Source organism: Alligator sinensis, unplaced genomic scaffold, assembly GCF_000455745.1.
Source record: "Alligator sinensis unplaced genomic scaffold, ASM45574v1 scaffold1181_1, whole genome shotgun sequence".
NCBI classification, from domain to species: Eukaryota; Metazoa; Chordata; order Crocodylia; family Alligatoridae; genus Alligator; species Alligator sinensis.
Genome location: NW_005842945.1, coordinates 211,911 through 231,867, shown reverse-complemented (window position 1 = coordinate 231,867; position 19,957 = coordinate 211,911). Strand labels below are relative to the sequence as shown.

The window sequence follows — 19,957 nt, the reverse complement described above, 5'->3', positions numbered from 1 at the left end:
GGAAGGGGTCAGCCAGGAAATGGTTTTGAGGCCACCCAACCTTCCTTTTTCTGGGTCAGACAGAACATTAACTATCAAGCCCATCTGCCATCTGTAGCAGCTCCTTGCTGTTGGTTCCCCTGAATATCTCCTCCCTCTCCCCCTCTGTTCCTATTACAGGCCTCTCACCCACCCAAGGATTAGCTCACAATGGGGCTCCGGTAGCCATGGAGACGGAAGGAACACAGAGCACTTCAGTTAGAGGAGAGCATCCAAGGTCTTAGGGTGTGTTTTCTCTAGCTCCTCAGGGTAGCCCAATGGCAGCCATGCAGGAAAGGGGTGAGATCCTTAATAACCGTTTTAAGGCCTCCCAGGTAAGATTTGGGATGGGGAGATGAGGGGTCGGTTACAAAGGGCACTAGGAACTAAGGGGAAAAGTAGGAAAGGATGGGGTCTATAGGAGGAGGTCTGAGGGATGGGTGAAGCTGGGGGAGAAGGTGAAGTTTGGCAGGGATAGTCCTGAACTGGAGGTGAGATGTTGTCAGAGCTGGAAGTGGGGATCAAGACCAGGGGGTGAATGAAGAGAGGAGAAGGCTTAGGTAGGTTGACTGGGGAGGAGAAAGGTCTGAAGTGAGACAACCTGAGCATGCTCCATTTATGATACTAATTCAAGGCTGGCAAGGTTTTTTGGGTAGATGTGTTGTCTTTTATTAGACCAACTAAATAATTCAGGGCTGGCACTCTTTTTGCTCCTCTCATTTTTGACAGAAGGCAGGGCAAGGTGACACCTGTGAGACTAATGCATTTCAAAATACATAAGCTTCATAGGTGACAACCTGCTTCGTCAGATACTATGAACAGACTTGCAGTTAACACTGCTAACTGCCTTTCTCTTCTCAGTTTTGAGACATGGCCCAGGAGTGGGGATCCTGGCAACTGGTAATAGAGGGAGGGAGGGAGGCAGGGACTGGCCTCAGCCTACACAGTCATAGCCAGGAGGGGAAGGAGGACTCAAGTCCGTATTGGAAACCATGACAATAGAGAGACATGGGAAGGGCACAGACGGGAACTGCTCACAAACTCAAATACTAGCAATGATGCCATTGCCGTGGATGCAGCATTGCCGAGAACTCTAGAACTCAAGGGCAGTTGCTCCCCACAACCTGTCCCAGTTCCTGGGCCCCCTCAGTGGCTTTCCCACTCCTTTTCCCAGTTGAGTATTTTGGTGGCTGTTAAAGTTCACCCAATGCTATGGCAGGTCTGGACTGTGAGAAGCATCAGAGACCACTGGCATTCAGCATGGGGCCACCTGCCAAACTGCTCCCTGCTAACCCTGACCTGAGGAGACCAACACCAGCACTGACAGAGATCATCAGTAATGCAATCCCTACGCCACTTTGGTCCTTCTCCCTGCTGACCCTGGTCCCTATTTCCTAGGATGTGAGATCACATCTTGTACTAGGGCAATGATTGCATAATGATTTCTGTTCACTCCCAACCTGGGCTAATTTTGACCCAGTACCTGGAAAGTGAAGAGTGCTAAACACCAATTCCTGATTCATGCAAACGCCTGTTTTAGGAGATAATGGAACCTGTTTAGAGACTGGGTGTTCCAGTCATGACAGCAAACTGCATTTGCTGTTCTGAGATGCATTTCCCACGTCCTTAAGCAAAAATCTAGCTGCAGCTCCAGGGTCCTGTAGCCTACATTGTGGCAGGGACCACATTAAAGTGCAGCCACAATAGTGAGTGTAGCATATGGCATACCACACTATCATATGGAGTTTATGTAGGCAATGGAGGAAGAATAGGGTAGAAAAACTGGGCAGGGGTCCAGATTTCTCACTAATCTTGTGCTGTGGACATGGGAACACCAGGGATCTGATTCCTGTTAGGTTGCTGAACATTGTACTGCTAGTAGTAGCATTAATGCCACCCAGGAGCTGCTGCCTCTCTAGTATTTGAAATGCTATTATTTTAGCACTGAAGTGAACAGGAGAGCAGAGTGGTTTTCCTAACCTATCTCCAACACTTTCTCCTTCTATCAGTTTACCAGCTGGGGCATGTCCAAGATCTATGTGGTTGTATTGTTTGGAGAGTTAGGTGGAGATCTATATTAGGATTTTCACAGGGAGACAAACACCCACCTAACTAGGATCTGGGATCTATGACCTCCTTTGAAAATCCTGACAGTAACTTGTAAAGCTGGTGACTGGTTTTAAAACCTATGCTGTCTCTTAGCAGGGTGCTGGTAGCAGAGTTCTATATACTCTGATCATCTTTATACTGCACTGGTTACTGAATCTTTTGGAGTGGCTGGGGGGCGGGGACAAGGACACAAGCAGCAGGACAGATGCAAGGACAAAAGCAGCAGGACAGATGCAAGAGAAAAGCAGGTAAAGCCACAACCTGATCAGCATGGTAAGAGCCTAATAGTTAATTTCTGAAGTATTACTCCTGTGCTGACACTCGCTTCTCACTTCAATTCCAGTAGGATTTTACCATCCTATTTCTTCACATGGAATGCTTTATTTTGCATGAGAAATGGTACGACAGGCTCACATACACCATAAAAGGATGGCTCTAGATCTCACAATTCCCAGCACAGATGCTAGTTAAGCTGGAATTGAAACTGGGGAGAAAAGAAAAAAAATGAGAATTATGATATTATTTTATGATCTAACTGGGTTTTGTGAACCACCTAGATTAGAAAGGTCCTTACTGGTACGGTGGACTTTGTGATAGTGTGCCTTGAGACAGGGGAGTAGGCAACCTTGGGCTAGATGCTCCCCTGTCTCTGCGTGCCTCAACGTGGGGGCTTCACAATGGAGCCCCCATGCTGAAGCACATGGAGCCTCCGTGCTGAGACATGCTGCACCACAGCATGTGAAAAAAATCCTCTATCTCCATGTCTCCTGGTCTAAGACAGCCCCCCTCCACTGGTTTACTCTAGCTGCACACTTTAAATCCACCTGGTCGCCTAGACAGCTACGCAACCCGGGCTGGAGAAATTCCTGAGGGAGGGGGGAGCGTTCACTCTTTTTTTGTCCTGTGTAACCCTATTTCCTCCTCACCTGATGTTGCTGATGTTTTTCAACCCGTCTGCAACAGCTGTGTTCTGAGGATACTTACTGGTCTATGGTGGGAACTTGGGGATGACACCACAAAAGATTTTAAAAGGGGGGGTCACTCCATTTTGGGGTGGTCAGACATTTTGGGACACTGAAACAAGCAATCAGGCTCTAGAGCTCCAGCGGTCTCCAGATGAATGTGTGAGTAACTTACCTGAAATTTAGCCAGTAACTTAAGATTCAGTGAACTAGACACGTATCAAAAGGGCCAACAAGCCCATTCTGATTTGCTCAAATGGGTTTTCTATCGATTTGCCATTTTTGTATTCCTTCTTCACTCTTTCCCTCTTTGATCAATAAAGCTAATGCTGTAAATGCTTATGAGGGTGAGCCTAGCCTTTAAAGCCTCTGTACTCACCTGTAAGGTGGGCACAGGTTTTTACCTTCCTCCAGTATAGGAGGCTACTTGTGAATGCTTCAGGCTAAAAGGAAGCACCCCAAAGTACCATGGTGGGTTAAGCACCCCCAAGGTTTACAGGGTCTGTGTACCACAGGCTGCACAGAACCCTAACAGAGACCCAGGCCCAGGTGGTGGCAGTGGTTACCCCAGGCTTGTGGGTGTGCTCCAGGGAGGGGGTAGGCTGGATGTAGCACCCCCAGGGAGACACCCAAAATGTGGTTTTTGGTTGGGCACAGTGAGGTGAGTGGCTCAGCACAGGAACTTCCCCTACTGGCCTGCCACACAGTATGCCTCAGCATGGGGGCAGTATGCCTCTCCAGCCCGGGGCAGTATGCCTCCACAGTGAATCCCACATGCTGAGGCATGTGGAGACAGGGGAGCAGCCAGCCCAAGGCTGCCTGTTCCCTGTCTTGAGTCACACTGTGCCCCAGCCAGGTGGGGAGAAGCTGGCTGGGGTGCAGCATGCCTCAGTACGGGAGCCCCGTGTGCCTCAGTGCAGTGGAGCCCCCACGCTGAGACAAGTGCTGACAGGGAAGAAGCTAGTCCAGAATTGCCTGCTCTCCTGTCTTAAGGCACCCTGCACCTCAGCCAGGCAGGGAGCTCTAGCATGGGAGCTCCACAGTGTGCGGAGATGGGAGAGCAGGCAGCCCTGGGCTACCTGCTCCCCTGTCTCTACATTTGTCCCAGTGCTCCCCACTTTGGCGTGTGTTGTGCTGCTTTTTTTCCAGGACTTTTTTTTTTTTTGCTATTGGGAAATCCCAGTAGCAAATTTTGCCCCAGCATTGCACATTAACAGAGCTGCATACTGATTAATGTGCAATTTGTGAAGTTTTTGGTGCTGTAAAGAGGTTTATAGTGCCACAAACCACATGTGCCTGCACATCTGGATCCAGCCTGTGTTTCCAGGTCCATGGCGTGCCCAGTATCCAGACCAGGCAAAAAAACATAGCTCATTTACCAACCATGCCAGGATGCTTTCAGCATCCCAGACATCCTGAGCCAGGTTCATACAAGCAACACAGATCGTCATCTATTAGGAAATCAGCTGCCAGCTTGTTCTTGTTAACCATCAAATGACAGTCATGTTGAAATGCTTCTCAATCTTCAGCCAAGTGAGAAGGAATTAGATCAATGATGCAGAGGTCCCATTACTATGGGCAAGACAAAGCTGGAAAGGATTTATAGGGTTTCTGTTCCCAGTTGGGTGACCCTTGGTGGGAAGGTGTTCGTTTCAGTAGAATGTGTGTTAATTGTGTTAATTTCAGTGGAATGATCTGGGACAGAGTCAAAGATGTTAACCTTCCATGTCCCTGATCAGCAAGGATCCTAGTTTTCTCTGATAAAAAAAATAAATTCCCATTTTTTTATAAACCCCCCCCCCCAATCCACATTTTTCCATGATTAAATGAAATGACACTAATGTATAGCTTATAGTGATGTTTCGTATTAACCATGGAAAAATGTGGATTTTGGGTTACTTTTTTAAATCTGAAAATTGGGGATTTTTTTTATCAGAGTGTGTCCGCTGGGCTTCAAACACCCATTCCCGCACCACCCTAGCACGAGCGCCTGGTAGTGGACGCCAAGGGGACTCATGCGATCCCTGGGTGGGACTTCAATCATCCCTGAGGAGGCCCCTAAACTTGTCTGCCATGACTTTGATTGTATCTTCAGTGGGGCTTTCCTCCTCTGTTGGTCCCTCAGGGTTGGTCACTCTTCCCAGTGGATGTTCATGGGGCTCCACCTCCCCTACTCCCTTACGCCAACCTCCGGCAGGCCTCCAGATCTTGGGGCAGCCGTCCCTCCAATAAAGATGACTCCTGATCTGGATGTCCTCCTCAGGGTTACTTTCTCAGGTTTGTTTCCGTGATGAATCACGGGCCTACTGGTTGTGCCCGTTCTGCCTTTTTTCCCCCATGGTTGGCAACCACTTATTGAGCCTTGGGGTCACTCTAATGATGTGACACAGTTCGAATTCTCCTCGAGATGACCCTGACCACAGTGACACACAAGAGAACCAAAGGAAAAGAAAACCAAAATGGCCAGACCCCGACAAAAAAACAATGAATACAAACATGTTAATATAGACTACAACCAGGACAAAAAGGGGTCTAGAACAAAAAGGACAAAAAAGCAGACAGAGAAAAGGGACATAGACGCTGCTGTGCTCTAACCCTCCATGGATCTATCTTCTGCCCTTCCCTGGATCAAACTATCTTTACAATCCGGTACCTGTGACCTACTGGAGTGTGAAGTCTTTGTCGTTCCTGGGTTAGTCGTGATTCCATCCTCGGTGGTGCTGTTCTCCGGGTCCCAACATGGATTACCCCCGGTATGGGGTTCTTCTTCCACCACCCAGGGTGCCTGGCCCTGGACATACCTTGCTTGTCTGTCCAGGCGCCACTTGATGCCAGCGCACAGAGCTTCAGTAACCTCTATTTTTGCTCTCTGATCCAGGTGTCTGCTCCCGGCTTGACACTGTCTGCAGCCAGCTTGCAGAGCCTCAGCAGCCTCCGCCGCTGCACTCTGTTTAGTATCTACGAGCCAGGGTGGCTCACTGATGTCTTGGAGAGTCTCTGCAGCCTCCGCTGCTACTCTCCACTTCTGGGGTCCATTTTCATACTGCTGCTGGCATGGAGAGCCTCTGCCGTCTTCCCCGCTCTCCCCTCTTTGCTCTCGTTGGCCTCTTTTATCTTTGCCGGCAGGTGATTGCCTCTGACATCACCCGCCGGTCCCAGCTGTATATAGGCGCGGCTTGTAAACTGCGCTGGCTCTATCTTTTGGTCCCTCAGTGTCTGCTTTCCTGTATACGGTAAGTGATTCCTTTTGTAATCCTTTTCTTTGAAATGTGCAATTCCCGTCCCAGGGTCCCTTGAGAGAGGGGTCTCTAGCTCCCCTGTGGTAGCACCCCTGGGACACAGAGAAAACCAGGATCCTGCTGATCAGCTCTAACCCATCAAATACAGTTTGGAGTTTCAAATAAAGAGACCTTAGTCTATTTAATTACTATGGCAACAACCATAGGTAAATACGGGGGTGCAGTATCATCTCCCTGATTCTTACTAATGTCATTATCATCTCCCTGGTTCTTGCTAATGTCTCTCTACTCCACACCTGTAACAACCCTCCCTCTTTTTTCATTGATTTGATGTTCCACTATTCAAGCTATCCTTTCTTCTGCAATTTTGTTGTCTGTTACCTATTCCTGATAATGTATCTCTACTATTTCACAGCTCTGCAGACTCTTTAGAAATGACTGACAGTGAAGTACTGGCAGCACTATCAGGATGTTCAAGAAGGCTAGATTTTGTTTTATGACTCTGAATAAGAGACATACATATAACTATAATAGCTGCAGGATTAATTACTTAACCTTTTGACTATATTAAACCATTGTGCCTAGTTCCTTGTGTTTTTCAAACATAATATATAATCTTGGAAAATAAGTTCACATTCCAATAATTATATTTGTTTTGCTTTGATCTTAAACTGAATAATATAGTGGTCATCCATTATCATATCAGTAAAGCTTCTAGTTTCTCTTTTACAGGAGAAAAATGTATTGTGTTATATGTGCTGATATGCCATGTCATCCGCATCTCCCTTTTCAAAATCCTAGATCTTCTCATGTCAACAACCCCCTTGGAAAATCTTTCATACAAATGAATATAATGAAGTCAAATCAGCTAAAGCACTAACCCACCAAACTTCTCCCTGATTCTTGCTAATGTCTTTCCACTCCACATGTGTTAATGCCCCTTTAGCTTTACTTAAGCACTACAGGTGGAAAGTGTTTTTGTAAGCAGCCCCCTCCCCGCATTGGATTGTTTCCTAGAACTATAAAGTACTGCAATAACTTCCTTTTGAGGAAGAAGATTAACATTCAGTTATTCAATTAAAATGGGCTGGAGCTGCTGCTGCTGAAACAAGCTCTGTTGAAATGAGCTCTCTCTAAATGAGCTATCCTTAGGTCCTAGCAGTAACACAGTTGTGTTCCTGCAACACTACCTGGGCTAATATAAACCTGCTTCTCAGCAAGATTTATTAATCCAGGCACTAATATTGCCATGATGCTTTTGGTATTTGAGCTACCAGTACCTCTGAACAAGCTACCTTGGTATTTTTTGTATGATACATATAGTACACAAACTTATCAGCTACTCCAAACTTGGACAAGCTTGTTTCTGCCTCATCCAAAGACATTGCTTTTAGGTACCATTTTGGTTATGGCATCGCAACAGTAATTCAGAAGAAGCAGATGTATTTGGCTAAATTAGTTCCATTAAACAGAAGGCAAAAGAGAATAGCATGGTGGCATTATATTGCAAGTAAAATAAGCCTGAGAGAGAATGCGGAAGTATCAGGAATACTGTGCAATGTACCAGGTGACAGACTGAATGTCCTTTAACAATTTCACAGCTTTTATCCCAGTAAATCAGATACATCACATGGTTTATATTGGTTTTGTGGTGGTGCCATTCACCATGAGGTGCCAGGGTTTGTAATATGAAAGTTATGTGGAACTGTCTTTCTAACATGTACCTCTCTGATCTCCCAGCTGCTGTTTCAGGAGGGAAGTATGGCATTCATCTGTGGTCGGAACATGGTGGGTCTCATCCTATCTCAAACTGTCATGACAATACTGGCCCAAAGCAGGTACTGTATTGCCCCTCTCTTCCTTTAATACACTTGTCTATGAGTGTGTGTGAAATGGTACCATCATTCTGTTGCTGTGTTCCACTACAGATGCCTGCTGAATCTGCAAGTCTTACAAACATCCAGCTCGGCTGTTCACCTATGTACAAAATGATGTTTAGAGCTGGGAAGCAGCTGCCTAAACTATCAGGCCTGTCCCATCAGGTGAGAGGGACACCACATCTAGAATCATAGAAAAGTGCTACAAAAGGGCATTGGTGTAATCTCTGTGCATGCACTGGTGCATTCCAGTGCATTGTAAGTAAGGAGCAGTGCACAGCTGTATTGGCTCGGGAGCAGAGCAGGGAGTAGTAGACTGTTGCAGAGACGCAGAGTTCAGCCCATGGTTTCACCAGAAAGGAAGGAGTCTGTATCAGCCTGTTTTCTGCTACAAATTATTTACTCTTCTGTGCCCATTCCAGTGCACTGGTAGCTCTGTGAGGAGGGCCAAAGAACCTCCCATTTCCACCCACCTTTGTGGGAGGGAGAGCAGCTGCCTTCATGCAGCAGTGGTTGCTTCCCACATACTCAGGGGCTGGCAGGGAACACAGGGGCACCTTGTTGCCCTGCATGGCCACCTGGCTGAGCTCCTGGCTCAGGTCTTAGGGGCTCTGTCTGAAGTGCCTGCATCCAGATGAGAAAGTTGGTAGTACAAGAGCTCATTGGCTTGCCAGACTAGCATAGCCAGGCACCCCTGGAGATGAGGACAATCAGCTTTGCCTCTTCCCTTTCCCACTAACTCACAAGCCCAGGGAGCAGCTGCACAACCTGCTCCCACATCCACTGATGCCAGCTCAAGGCAGGAAGGGCAAACACCTCTCTCACACATGCAGATATGCACGTGTGGGTGCTGAGCCCTCCTGCACTCTGCCTGGAGTCTCTCACCCCCCTGCCCGTGCTGCACCACCCACTGTCCCTCTGGCAAGCCCATGCAGTCCTCCCACCTGCTCTACTCTCTGCACAACTGCCTGCCCTCTTGCCCATGAGAAGTCTCTGCCTCTTGCCACCACTGCCCAAACTGCAGTACATCTAACTCACCCAGAGCTCACCAATGCAAAAGTGCTTTTAGGCTGCTACAGGTCACAGCAGATCACTCTGCTTGGCTGCTCTGTCCCAGGAAGAGGAGCAGCATTGCACACAGGCAGTCAGAGGTGGCTTTCCTCCAGTGACACTAAAAATGAACATCACTCAGTAATTTGGATTTCAGTGTTCCAAGTTGACCCACTGGTGTGATCACCTAAAAGCACTGCCACCTTGCCCCATCTTTCACCTAACTGACCTCCCTCCCCGCCCCATTCCCAGACCCTGCTCTTTTCCCCACATCACTCCTGCAGTGCACACGAGGATTCCCTTCTGTTTTCACAACCTACTTTGGGAGGGCTCTGGGACCATGTGGCCTCCTGTCCCGTTTACTAACATCCCTTACATCTCCTCTTCAGTTGCCCAGAAAACAGGCTCTTCAAAACCACCACCAAGTGAAACCAGCCCAGACTGATGTGTTGAGGGAGAAAGTTGCAAGTGTTTTATCTCCAGTCAAACCATTCTCTGCTCCTTACCAGGTAAGGGGGACTCAGTGGGGAATCTAAGAGCAGTCGTTCCGCTGCAGAATGTCACTACCTCACACTGTCGACTGGTACAGCCACTGCAGCATGCAAAGCCCCTCCAGACCTTATGTTTATTGTGGGATGTGTGTCACAGATCTAGTGGACCCATGACAAAGTTGCTGATTCAGATTGGGAGAGCAGCTGGCTCCCTTGCAACCTGCCCATTGTGAGCTGTCATGGAGGCTTGCAAGCTGCCCTGTCGGAACTGGCACCCAGCAGCAACAGGGACAGGACTGCCAGGGCAAAGAATACCTGGTGGAGGAAACCTGTGTTTCCTGCTCTCAGGCAGCCTGAGACCCAGAAACTTTACATGGCTCCCAGGCTTCTCACAGGCCCTTTAAGGGTCTGGGCACCCAGGCAATATGGCACCGGAGAGACCTGCTTCCTGGTTCTGGCCTGCCCATGCACTCTTTAAAGGTCTGGGTGCCTGGGGAGGCACCCATAAGAGTGCCAATACCTGCAGAGCAGGGGACTGCAGGAAGAGCAGGCCCTCACCTCACAGGGTGCCCAGGAACAGCCCTGCTTGGGTGGTAAGGCTAAGGGGATTCCCTGCAAGTGGTGACAGAGGCTGTTGTGGGGTCTGCACCCCCAGTGGCTCCTGTTGTGCTTGCAAGGAGCCCTTCATGCTTGCCCCCAGTGCAAGTGGCAACAACTGGTTAGGGGCACAGCTCTGTTATCAGCCCCTGTTGCTATGGGGACTCGTGGACAACCCTATTACCCTTGCTGCGTAATGGCAAAGTTGCCAGAGCTGTGCAGGTGACAGCAGGGGCTGATTGGGGTGTAGACTGCTTAACAAGGGTGATGGGCCCTCAGCAACTCCTGACAATGTAAAGGGCTGCTGTAGCTCCAACACCAGTAGCCCATTAAACACGGGGAACACTAGCAGGCTCCCGGACAACACGAAATCAGTTCCAGCTGGCTCTTGGGTTGCCTAGGAACTGCGAGAAAAGGGGCTTATAGGCCTGTCAGTGAGTCTGTCTAGCTTGGGAGCCCTTTAAAGAGGTCCCTGAAGGCAGGAGTGGGAGGTGCTATGGAGCAGCTCTTTATTGCTCCTTGGCTGGAGAGCATGCCTTTGTGGCAATTCTGTGCTCTAGCCAGGGGGTTTGAATGTATGGTTGCCCATAGCACTTCATTTTTGTAGTGCTACAAATCTTGTAGTATTACAGAAATAATGTCTGCAGGGAGCCTCAATGAGTAAGCTTAGCAATCAAGCAAACCCCGGGCGGGACACCGCACATTCTGTTTTGGTGAATGGATTTTAACTGGTAGTTAATGGCATTAGTAAATGCTCCTTGCCATTTGCCATAACACGTAGTTCTTGTGAAAGGAAAAAGGTTTGAAGTGTTGACTAGTTTTTATGACAGGTTTCCAGACACAATCTGTTAATTCACTAGCCTGTCACCAGCAGCATGTTCCTGATAAATAATGGAAGCCAATGTTTTATTATAGTGATACCTAGCAGTAGGATTGTGGCCATGTGGGGGTGAATAAAGAAATCTCTCTCCCTGGGGCTTGCCTGCCATGCTTTGGAATGATGGAAAAATAAGAAGTTAATTCCCCAATGAGAGAGGGTGTAGTAAGTCACCCCAGAAGTGGGATAAAAGAAAATTGGTTTATTAGCAAATTCCTCACAGGTTGTGGAAAACCCCGGCTGTTCTCATAGCTTGGGGTCTTCTTTTTGCCCTCCACCACCGTGCAATCCACTCCCCTGAGTCAGTCAGCTCGACTCCAGCCCCACTCTCTTTTCCCTGTCTTGCAGGTACCAGTGGATCCTTTCTCTGTGGGACCTTCTCTCCGCCGGAAGACCCAGCTGGTAAGTCTCTCCTCTCTCCCTCACCTCCTTGCTTCGACAGTCGCAGTGATTAACTTCAGTGGGTCAGTCGGTCTTATCAGCAATGTGTTTCAGCACTGAGTTAGCTGCTCCTGGAGTCCCCACTGAACCTCCTCATGCTGTGCCCCAGAGGGCAAAGAAACGCCCCCAGTCATGGACTTTAATAGCTGTTGGCTCCTAATCCGTCAACATTCACCCTGGGTGCCATCCCCTTCCCAACTGTGTCTGCTAAGTACTTATCCTTGTCCTGTCCCTGACCTAATTCTCCCCTGCACTCGCAACTTTGTAACATCAAAGGAACTGGTCTGTCTTTGCCCTGTTACACGGATATAGGATTTTTTTCTCATTCTTCTGCCTACTTGCATACTGGGTAGGATCCTATGGTTTGTCAGATAGTAATAATCAGATGATAGGATCAGAGTGGCCCATTCTGGCGTTAAAATCTGCAAATCAACTTCCACCTTTCAAATACCTCTATTCCTACATGGCACAGCCTGTCTTGCAGCAGGGTAAGGGGAAGAGCATAGGGATTGTGGTAGTGAGGTCTTCCTTAGCTTCATCTTCTGGCACAATGGATATCCCATACTTGCCTTCATTTGGGAGGAAACTCCTTTTCGTGTTTCAGTGTTACTGTAACGTTCTTAGAAGGGTAGTTGGACTCCATCTGTCCTGTCTTCTCCTTCGAGCAGGGGTAGACAACCACCTGCATGGGTGCCAGAGCGTGGCACTCAATAGCATTTTTCTTGGCATGTGTACCCCTGGGTGGATGTCAAGGAAGGGGCCGGGGCTGTATGGTAACAACAAGGATTGGGTCCCTCATGGCACTCTGCCCAAAAATATTCCCAACCCCTGCCTTAGAGTCTTTATAGTGCTCTTTTTCTCTGCTTAGTGACAAGTCTTTTCCTGTGTCCTGTTCTTTTTCAGCCCATCCCCCAAAATGACCGGCTTTTCTCCAGCTTTGTGGATGATTTTGAGAAGGTAAGGAAAGAATCCTTAAAGTCCCTTAAGGATTTACCTGAAGCAAAAGATGGATGCTGTGTTTTAAGGACCCCCACCAGCCTTTGGTAGATTATTACGCTCCCTTAAGACTTCCTAATGGTGGTAAAGTGACATCCCTCTCCTGTTCCTTATTTGGGAAGCTGAAAGGGCAGCACACTGTTGAGCAGTGCAGCCCATTCCTCAGAGCAGGCTAGCAGCTCTCCTTACCCACACATTAGGGGGAGGTTAGTGGCACAACCTCCCTCTCTGTGGTGTGAGTTGACGTGCTAGCAGTGTCCCCTTCTCGGGAGTGAAGGGAAGGTAAGCAGTGCAAACCTTTCCTAGGATGCAGTCTGGTGATGTGCCCTTTTCCTTTTGTGGTTGAGGTTAGCTATTAGGGCTATGCAAAGCTTCGGTCCCTGATTCAATTCAGCCTGATTCAGTGGCTGAATCTCTGAATCTAAATTGAATCAGAGGACTCTTTAATCTCTCCGAATCAAAATGGAAACCTCCGAATCGATTCAGAGAGATTTGGAAAGATTCAGAGATTTGGACGTAAGAGACAGCTTTAAATGTTTTTTGTACATACCTCTAGGTAGCAGGGGCTTGTGAATGCTGCAGTGCTGGGGCTCATGGACCATCCCACAGAAGTGCGGGGGGCTTCCCAGCGCACTTGGCAGCAGACCTGGAAGTGGACCAGAAGCACTTCTGGTCCACTTCCAGGTCCACCAGGAAGCATGCCTCTGCACTCCCCTGGATTGGTGACTGGTGCCTTCTTCGTCTACTGGGGGCACCTGGGGTCCCTCTGTGGTCAGTTGCTGAGCTGGGGAGACATGGGGGGGGCCCCCAGTATGCTTCCTGGCAGACCCGGAAGTGGACTGCAAGCACTTCCAGTCCACTTCCGGGTTCGCTGCCAAGCATGTGGATCCAAATCAACTAATCGAATCACTGTCCCTGATTCAGGCTTAATCTGAATCTGAATCGAATAGGGCGCACTTCGCGTACCTCTATTAGCTATCCCAATGCATGTGCATGGAGGAGGATAAGGAGCACATTCCTGTGTCTCTCATTGACATTTTACTGACCCACAGTTTCAATCTGATGACTGTGAACAGCAGATTCATGACTGTCAGAAGCTGAAAAATCCCCCATGTTATTCCTGTCTCCTCTCTGGGTGCACCTACACATGCAATTAATGTGGAGGAATAAGTTCTGGAGCAATAATCTCTGGAGCAATGAGCCCCAGAGTTTATTTATGCACAGTATGTTGAGCTGGGATGTAGCAGCCCCAGCTGGCATGGGGCGCAGGGGTTCAGCCTGCCAGCGTAGGGCTCCTCCTTCCAGCTCAACGTGCTGTGGAGGGGCTGTCTGGGGCATAAGGGTGCTTTAGCGCATGGCTATCTGGTAGGCAGCCCCCCGCACTGAAGTAGCCTCAGATGTGTACACACATACTCACTTTCTGACAGTTAAGCCAGCTTAACTTTTTTAAAGATGATTTAACTGTCAGAGTGTACAAACATACATGGAGCAGAGTTGGCTTAATTGTGGCACAAGATAATACACTTCCAAGGAGTATTATGTTGAGCTGCATTAGTTAAGTCGACTTAGCTCAGAAGATGGCTGTCACCACGTGAAGGAGCTGTATGGGTGTATGCTGCTTCATGGCTTAACTTAAGTCAGCATAGTTAAGCTGCTTTAGTTAAGTCACCTTATTTTAAGTTGGCTTAGTATGTGTGTATGTATCCCTTGTGCCCCTGCCAGCTGGGGCAGCATCTACATGTGTGCTGCTGTGGAGTTTGTTACTCTGCAGCAGGATAGTACTTTTCTTTATAAGTACTATCCTGCTGTGGAGTAAATTAGTTTACTCTGGCCAAATAGGAGCGCACGTGTAGACGCATGACTTTTACTGTGCAGCTAATTAATCAACTGTGCAGTAAATGTCTTGTGTTAATGCACCCTCTGTATCTGTGATTCCCTGTTCCTTTTAGAGGGGTTTGATCTCCTGTTTGATTCCTCCATACTTTTCTTACAAGCCAGATGGGGGGCATTGTTGGTACTCTGCTGTTTTACTGCCACGTCCTGTCCTAGCAAAGTGTTTATGGTTTCTTGAAGTCAGCAGTCAGCCTCAGTTGGATATATGTATTGTTTTGGGGTAGGGGATTAGGTCCAGCAATTAACGGCAGGGCTTCAGTTTTCCCATATTCCAATTTATGTTGGGCTCTCGTCTGTGGGCACTTATCAGCTTTGGTCTGGACATCTTTTTTCCATTCAGGTTTCATTATGCTTTCTCCAGCTTTGAGAGCAGCACATACATGCCTTGCCACAACCACATGGGGGAGCTCATCCACCATGCTACCTGCCATCTGAAAAAACATGGTTTTATTACTTAGAACCAGTTATTTGTATTTTTTAAAGCTATCTATGCCCACTATTCCTTGCTGCCATCATTTTATAATTTGGCATGTGACTGCAGTCTATTGGGTCCCTATTCCAAACGGCTTCACCTGTGGGAAGGGTACTAATGATTATTTTCCCTTAAACCCTTCAAGCCTCTTTCCCCTTCCTTGCTTCTAGTGTGAGAATTGAGCCTCTTCACAATTTAAAACAAAGCACCCATGTTGATTAGCTTTGTTTGCCTCAGTGCCTGACTATGTTTATCACATCCAAACTGCACTTTCACTAGAGGACCGCCCCCCAGCTGTCATATTTTATGGGTACTAGAAAAAGGGGACTATCAGAAACTGGGATACCAGAAACACCTCGGAGGTGAAGCATTAGGTCCCAGCCCTACCCATTATTTGTGATGGGATAATCATCAAAATAACTGTACAGTAGGCAGGCCATCTACTACTTCTCCTTTTTCCTATTTAATAAGCTGGTGCCAGATTTGCGCTGTACAGGATTCTGACTTTTTGTTGGTTCCCTGAAGCCTTCCCTTTTTTCTCCCACAGACTTCTTTGTCTTCATCAGTCCATTATTACTAAATGTAACAATTGAGACTTTTCCTTTCCCTTTCTAATAGGCTCCATTACTGCATTGCACACGCAGTACTGCATCTTGAATTGTCTCCCAGTCTAACCCTAAATCTCACAGCAATGGGAACTTGCTTTTCATTTCCCTGTTGAGTACACGAAACAGGAGCTGTTTGAACAATGGATTAGCATCCCTCATATATCGTCCTGCCGGGCATGTTTAAATTGACCCCTATCTGGAAGGCTAGCCACAACTTATTTATAAATATTTTAGCATCTTTACCCAGTTTTTGTACATATCTAGCTACCGTGGACAGCATCCCATCATTCGCAAATACTCTTGCAACATCGCTCATGATGGCCATTATATTTCTTTCTCCACCCTTACAAACCTTTCCAGACAATAAGGAACAATTTTTCTCCCAAGGCCACTTTTACCATTCTTATGTCATTTCCTTCTGCCAGCTTATCTGACTCCCATATCTGATTTAGGGAATATAGCAAATCCCATAAATTATCCCTATTTAAGGATCCTACCATTTTATCCATGACAGTTGTGGGAGGGAGAGCAGCAGCCTTTAAGCAGCAGTGGTTGCTTCCCACATACTCAGGGGCTGGCAGTAAACACAGTGTTACCTTGTCTGAGCTCACGGTCCAGGTCTTAGGGGCTCTGTCTGTCCCATGTACTTTTCTAAGGTGCCTGCATCTTTTAGACATGCACAGAAAGCCAGAGAGGGAGGGTGGGATAGAGATAAGTGGGAGGTTGGTTTTACTGATGACAAGAATGCAGCGGATGGAGCAGGATCTAGAATGGAGATGTTTCTGTTTTCCCAGATGCAGTAGCCAGGATGGGGAGAGGTGCCCCTAGGCAAGGAGCACTCTGGACCTTAGGGTGCCTTGTTTTATTTGCATAGATTGGCACTATTGTCATCCAAATGAGAAAGTCAGTGGTCCACGAGCAGACTGGCCTAGCCACACTCCCATGGTGGTGACCAGTGTCCAGCAGCAGCAACCCCTCCTCCCAGTTTCGGCTTCCCAAACCTGGGGGGAAGGATGGTGCTGTCTCGAGATGTGGGCAAGCAGCTTTGCCCCTTCCCTTTTCCCACTGACTCACCAGCCCAGGAAGCAGCTCCACAACCTGCTCCCACATCGACTGGTGCCAGCTCCAGGGTGGGAGGGGCAAACACCTCCCTCACACATGCAGATACACACGGGTGGGTGCTGAACCTTCCTGCACTCTGCCTGGAGTCTCTCACTCCCCTGCCCATGCTGCACCACTCACTGTCCCTCTGACAAGCCCATGCAGTCCTCCCACCTGCTCTACTCTGTGCACAACTGCCTGCCTCCTTGCCAGTGAGAAGTTTCTCTCTCTTGCCACCACTGCCCAAACTGCGATATGTCTAATTCACTCAGAGCTCACCAGTCCAAAACTGATTTTAGGCTTCTGCAAGGCAGAGGAGATTGCTCTGCCCCAGGAAGAGGTGCAGTGTTGCACACAGGCAATCAATCAGAGGAGGCTTTCCTCCAGCGGCACTAAAAATGAACATCACTCAGTAATCTAGATTTCAATATTCCAAGCTGACCCACTGTTATGATCTGACACACCTGAAAGCACTGCCACCTTGCTCCATCTTCCACCTGACTGACCTCTCCCCACCAGCACTGCCACCTTGCTCCATCTTCCACCTGACTGACCCCCCCCCACCACTATTCCCAGACCCTGCTCTCTCCCCCATACCACTCCTGCAGTGCACATGAGGATTTCCTTTTGTTCTCATAACCTACTTTGGGAGGGCTCTGGGACCATGGGGTCTCCTGTCCCTTTTACTTACACTCCATACATCTCCTCTTCAGTTGCCCAGAAAACAGGCTCTTCAAAACCACCACCAAGTGAAACCAGCCCAGACTGATGTGTTGAGGGAGAAAGTCGCAAGTGTTTCATCTCCAGTCAAACCATTCTCTGCTCCTTACCAGGTAAGAGGGACTCAGTAGGTAATCTGAGAGCAGTCATTCCACTGCAGAATGTCAATACTTTATACTGTCGACCAGTACAGCCACTGGTAATGTGCCATACAGTAAAAGAACTTGTCCAGAGAAAGAAATGGCCAATCTGCCACAGATCTAGTGGACCCATGACAAAAGTTGCTGATTCAGATGGGGAGAGCAGCTGGCTCCCTTGCAACCTGCCCAGTGTGAGCTGTCATGGAGGCTTGCAAGCTGCCCTGTCGGAACTGGCACCCGGCATCAACAGAGACAGGACTGCCAGGGCAAAGACCACCTGGTGGAGGAAACCTGTGTTCCCTGCTCTCAGGCAGCCTGAGACCCAGAAACTTTACATGGCTCCCAGGCTTCTCACAGGCCCTTTAAGGGTCTGGGCACACATGCAGTATGGCACTTGTTACCAGATTTGCCCATCACTTTGGGGTACACTCATTTATTAGGGGTATGTTTCTGGGGTCTCTGTAATTCCATCAATGTGCTGCTTGTGTCACTTGAGTTTCTATATGGAGCTGTATCTCTCCCTTCTGCAAGTCCTCACCCCAAATGGAGCTATCTTGCAGGCCTCAGTTTCAATGGGGCTGATTTCCTCCAACCACCGAATAAGTCAAACCATATATGCACATGCGCACACAGATTAACAGGGCATGCCTGAGGCAGGTCGGGTTATTCAGCATTGATAGGCTAACGCCCTCATATGCCTTGAACTCCGTTCATCAGGGCAACAGTAAAATGCAGTCAGACACAAGTACATGGGTTAACAGAGCACATCTGAGTTAGGCCAGGATAGTCAGCATTGACAGGCTGACACCCTCATGTGCCTTGAACTCAGTTCATCCCTTATTTTAGCAGGACTATAATAAATACAGTTAGACGCACATACACACATGCTAACAGAGTACGTCTAAGCAGGCTGGGCCCGATCAGCACTTTCAGCTGATACCCTCATGTGCCTCAAAACTCAGCACGTCCCAATCTCTTGTCACAATGGACCTAGTAGTAACACCCTTGATGAGCAGACCCCACCATAGTTTTGGGCATTACAGGGATCTTTGGCTTAGGTAAAAGAAGCATTGTTACAGAGCAAATGGGGAGGTCAAGGGGAAGGAAGAGTAAGCAGGGTTCAGAGAAAGAGTATAGAAACGAGCTTGACCATAAAAGTTATTTATTGCCAGGTAGATGAACTTATGATGATACCAGTAGTAATAGCCATACAAGAGAGACAAATAAAAGTTACAGTATTACATAGTTTCAATTAGGTATTTGGGGAGGTCTAGCTCAAGTCTGATCAGCAAAAGTCAGGTTTAGAAAGCTGTGGAATAAGAAAGCAAAAGTCAGGTTCCTGGAGTCAGAGAGAGAGAGAGTTGGGGGTCTCACCATTCGGCAAAGCTTGAACCAGTCGAGGTTCCCAGGTGTTGCTGGAGCTGGCAGACAGGCAGAGTTCTGAGCATGACCAGTGGAAGGATTCCAGGCAGAAAAGGAGTGGAACTGGTGCAGCTTTTGGATCCAAGCCCCTGGACAGAAACTTGAGCTTGAGTAGGGGTTTTTGTAGAGAACTAACAATGGCTTAAGGGAGAACACTAGGTTTGTTTATGGGTAAACGATGGCTCATATGGTGGATAATAGGAACTGATCACTCCTGGCTATGGGTGACATTACTCTGAGGGAGCTCACAACACAGACAGGCAGATTCAGTGATTTGGGTACCAGTGAAGGAGTCATTACTAGAATTGGTTTGATAAATGCTGAGCTGAGTGTGTGTGGATGTGGGTTGATTAGCATTTGGAGCAGGGATTTCCCATCATGCAGTGCTCCCCTGCTTCTCTGGTCCCAGAGTTCAGTGCGGTCCTTTCCTTGGAATCTCTGTTCTCCATCCTGAATGCTAATGAAGGTGCTTTCCTGTCCCATCTCCCGTGTAAATGCGACCAGGGGAGTTACTTTACTCCTATCACCCTTGTCTGGAGGGCTTTAGGTGCGTCTCCCACTGCATCTTCATTGTCTTTTGTAAGTCCTTCCTCTAATCAGCTCTTGTTCAGGCAGAGGTGGGGAGGGGTGAGTCCTTTGTGAGTCAGACAGGCTGTGTACTGTGCCAGGGTTCCCCAAGAACACAGAGCTGACAGGTAACATGCTGGAGAGACCTGCTCCTTGGTGCTGGCCTGCCCATGCACTCTTTAAAAGTCCTGTTACCTGAGGAGACAAGGTTCCTTGGGTGAATCTGATATCTTTTATTAGACCAACCCAAATAGTTGGAAAATAATTATTAAGCAAGCTTTCGGGTTCAAAAACCCTTTGTCAGGCTAAGGACGTTTCAGCAGTTGGTGTGTGCTCTTCCTGGATGGAATGAAAAGTAAAGAAGCCAGTGGCTGGGC

General features: G+C 48.1%; 1 protein-coding gene across 1 annotated transcript in view; it reads left to right on the top strand.

Annotated features, from left to right (window-relative positions):
* The first annotated feature begins 250 nt into the window (after window positions 1-250).
* Window positions 251-19,957, top strand: part of LOC102381266 — a 28,208-nt gene continuing 8,501 nt past the window's right edge. The window contains 9 exon segments of the mRNA XM_006036303.2: window positions 251-353; window positions 2,221-2,343; window positions 2,346-2,400; window positions 8,069-8,166; window positions 8,257-8,370; window positions 9,645-9,764; window positions 11,569-11,622; window positions 12,565-12,618; window positions 17,445-17,564. Coding sequence (XP_006036365.2) covers window positions 297-353; window positions 2,221-2,343; window positions 2,346-2,400; window positions 8,069-8,166; window positions 8,257-8,370; window positions 9,645-9,764; window positions 11,569-11,622; window positions 12,565-12,618; window positions 17,445-17,564 — 795 coding nt within the window. The 5' untranslated portion in view covers window positions 251-296.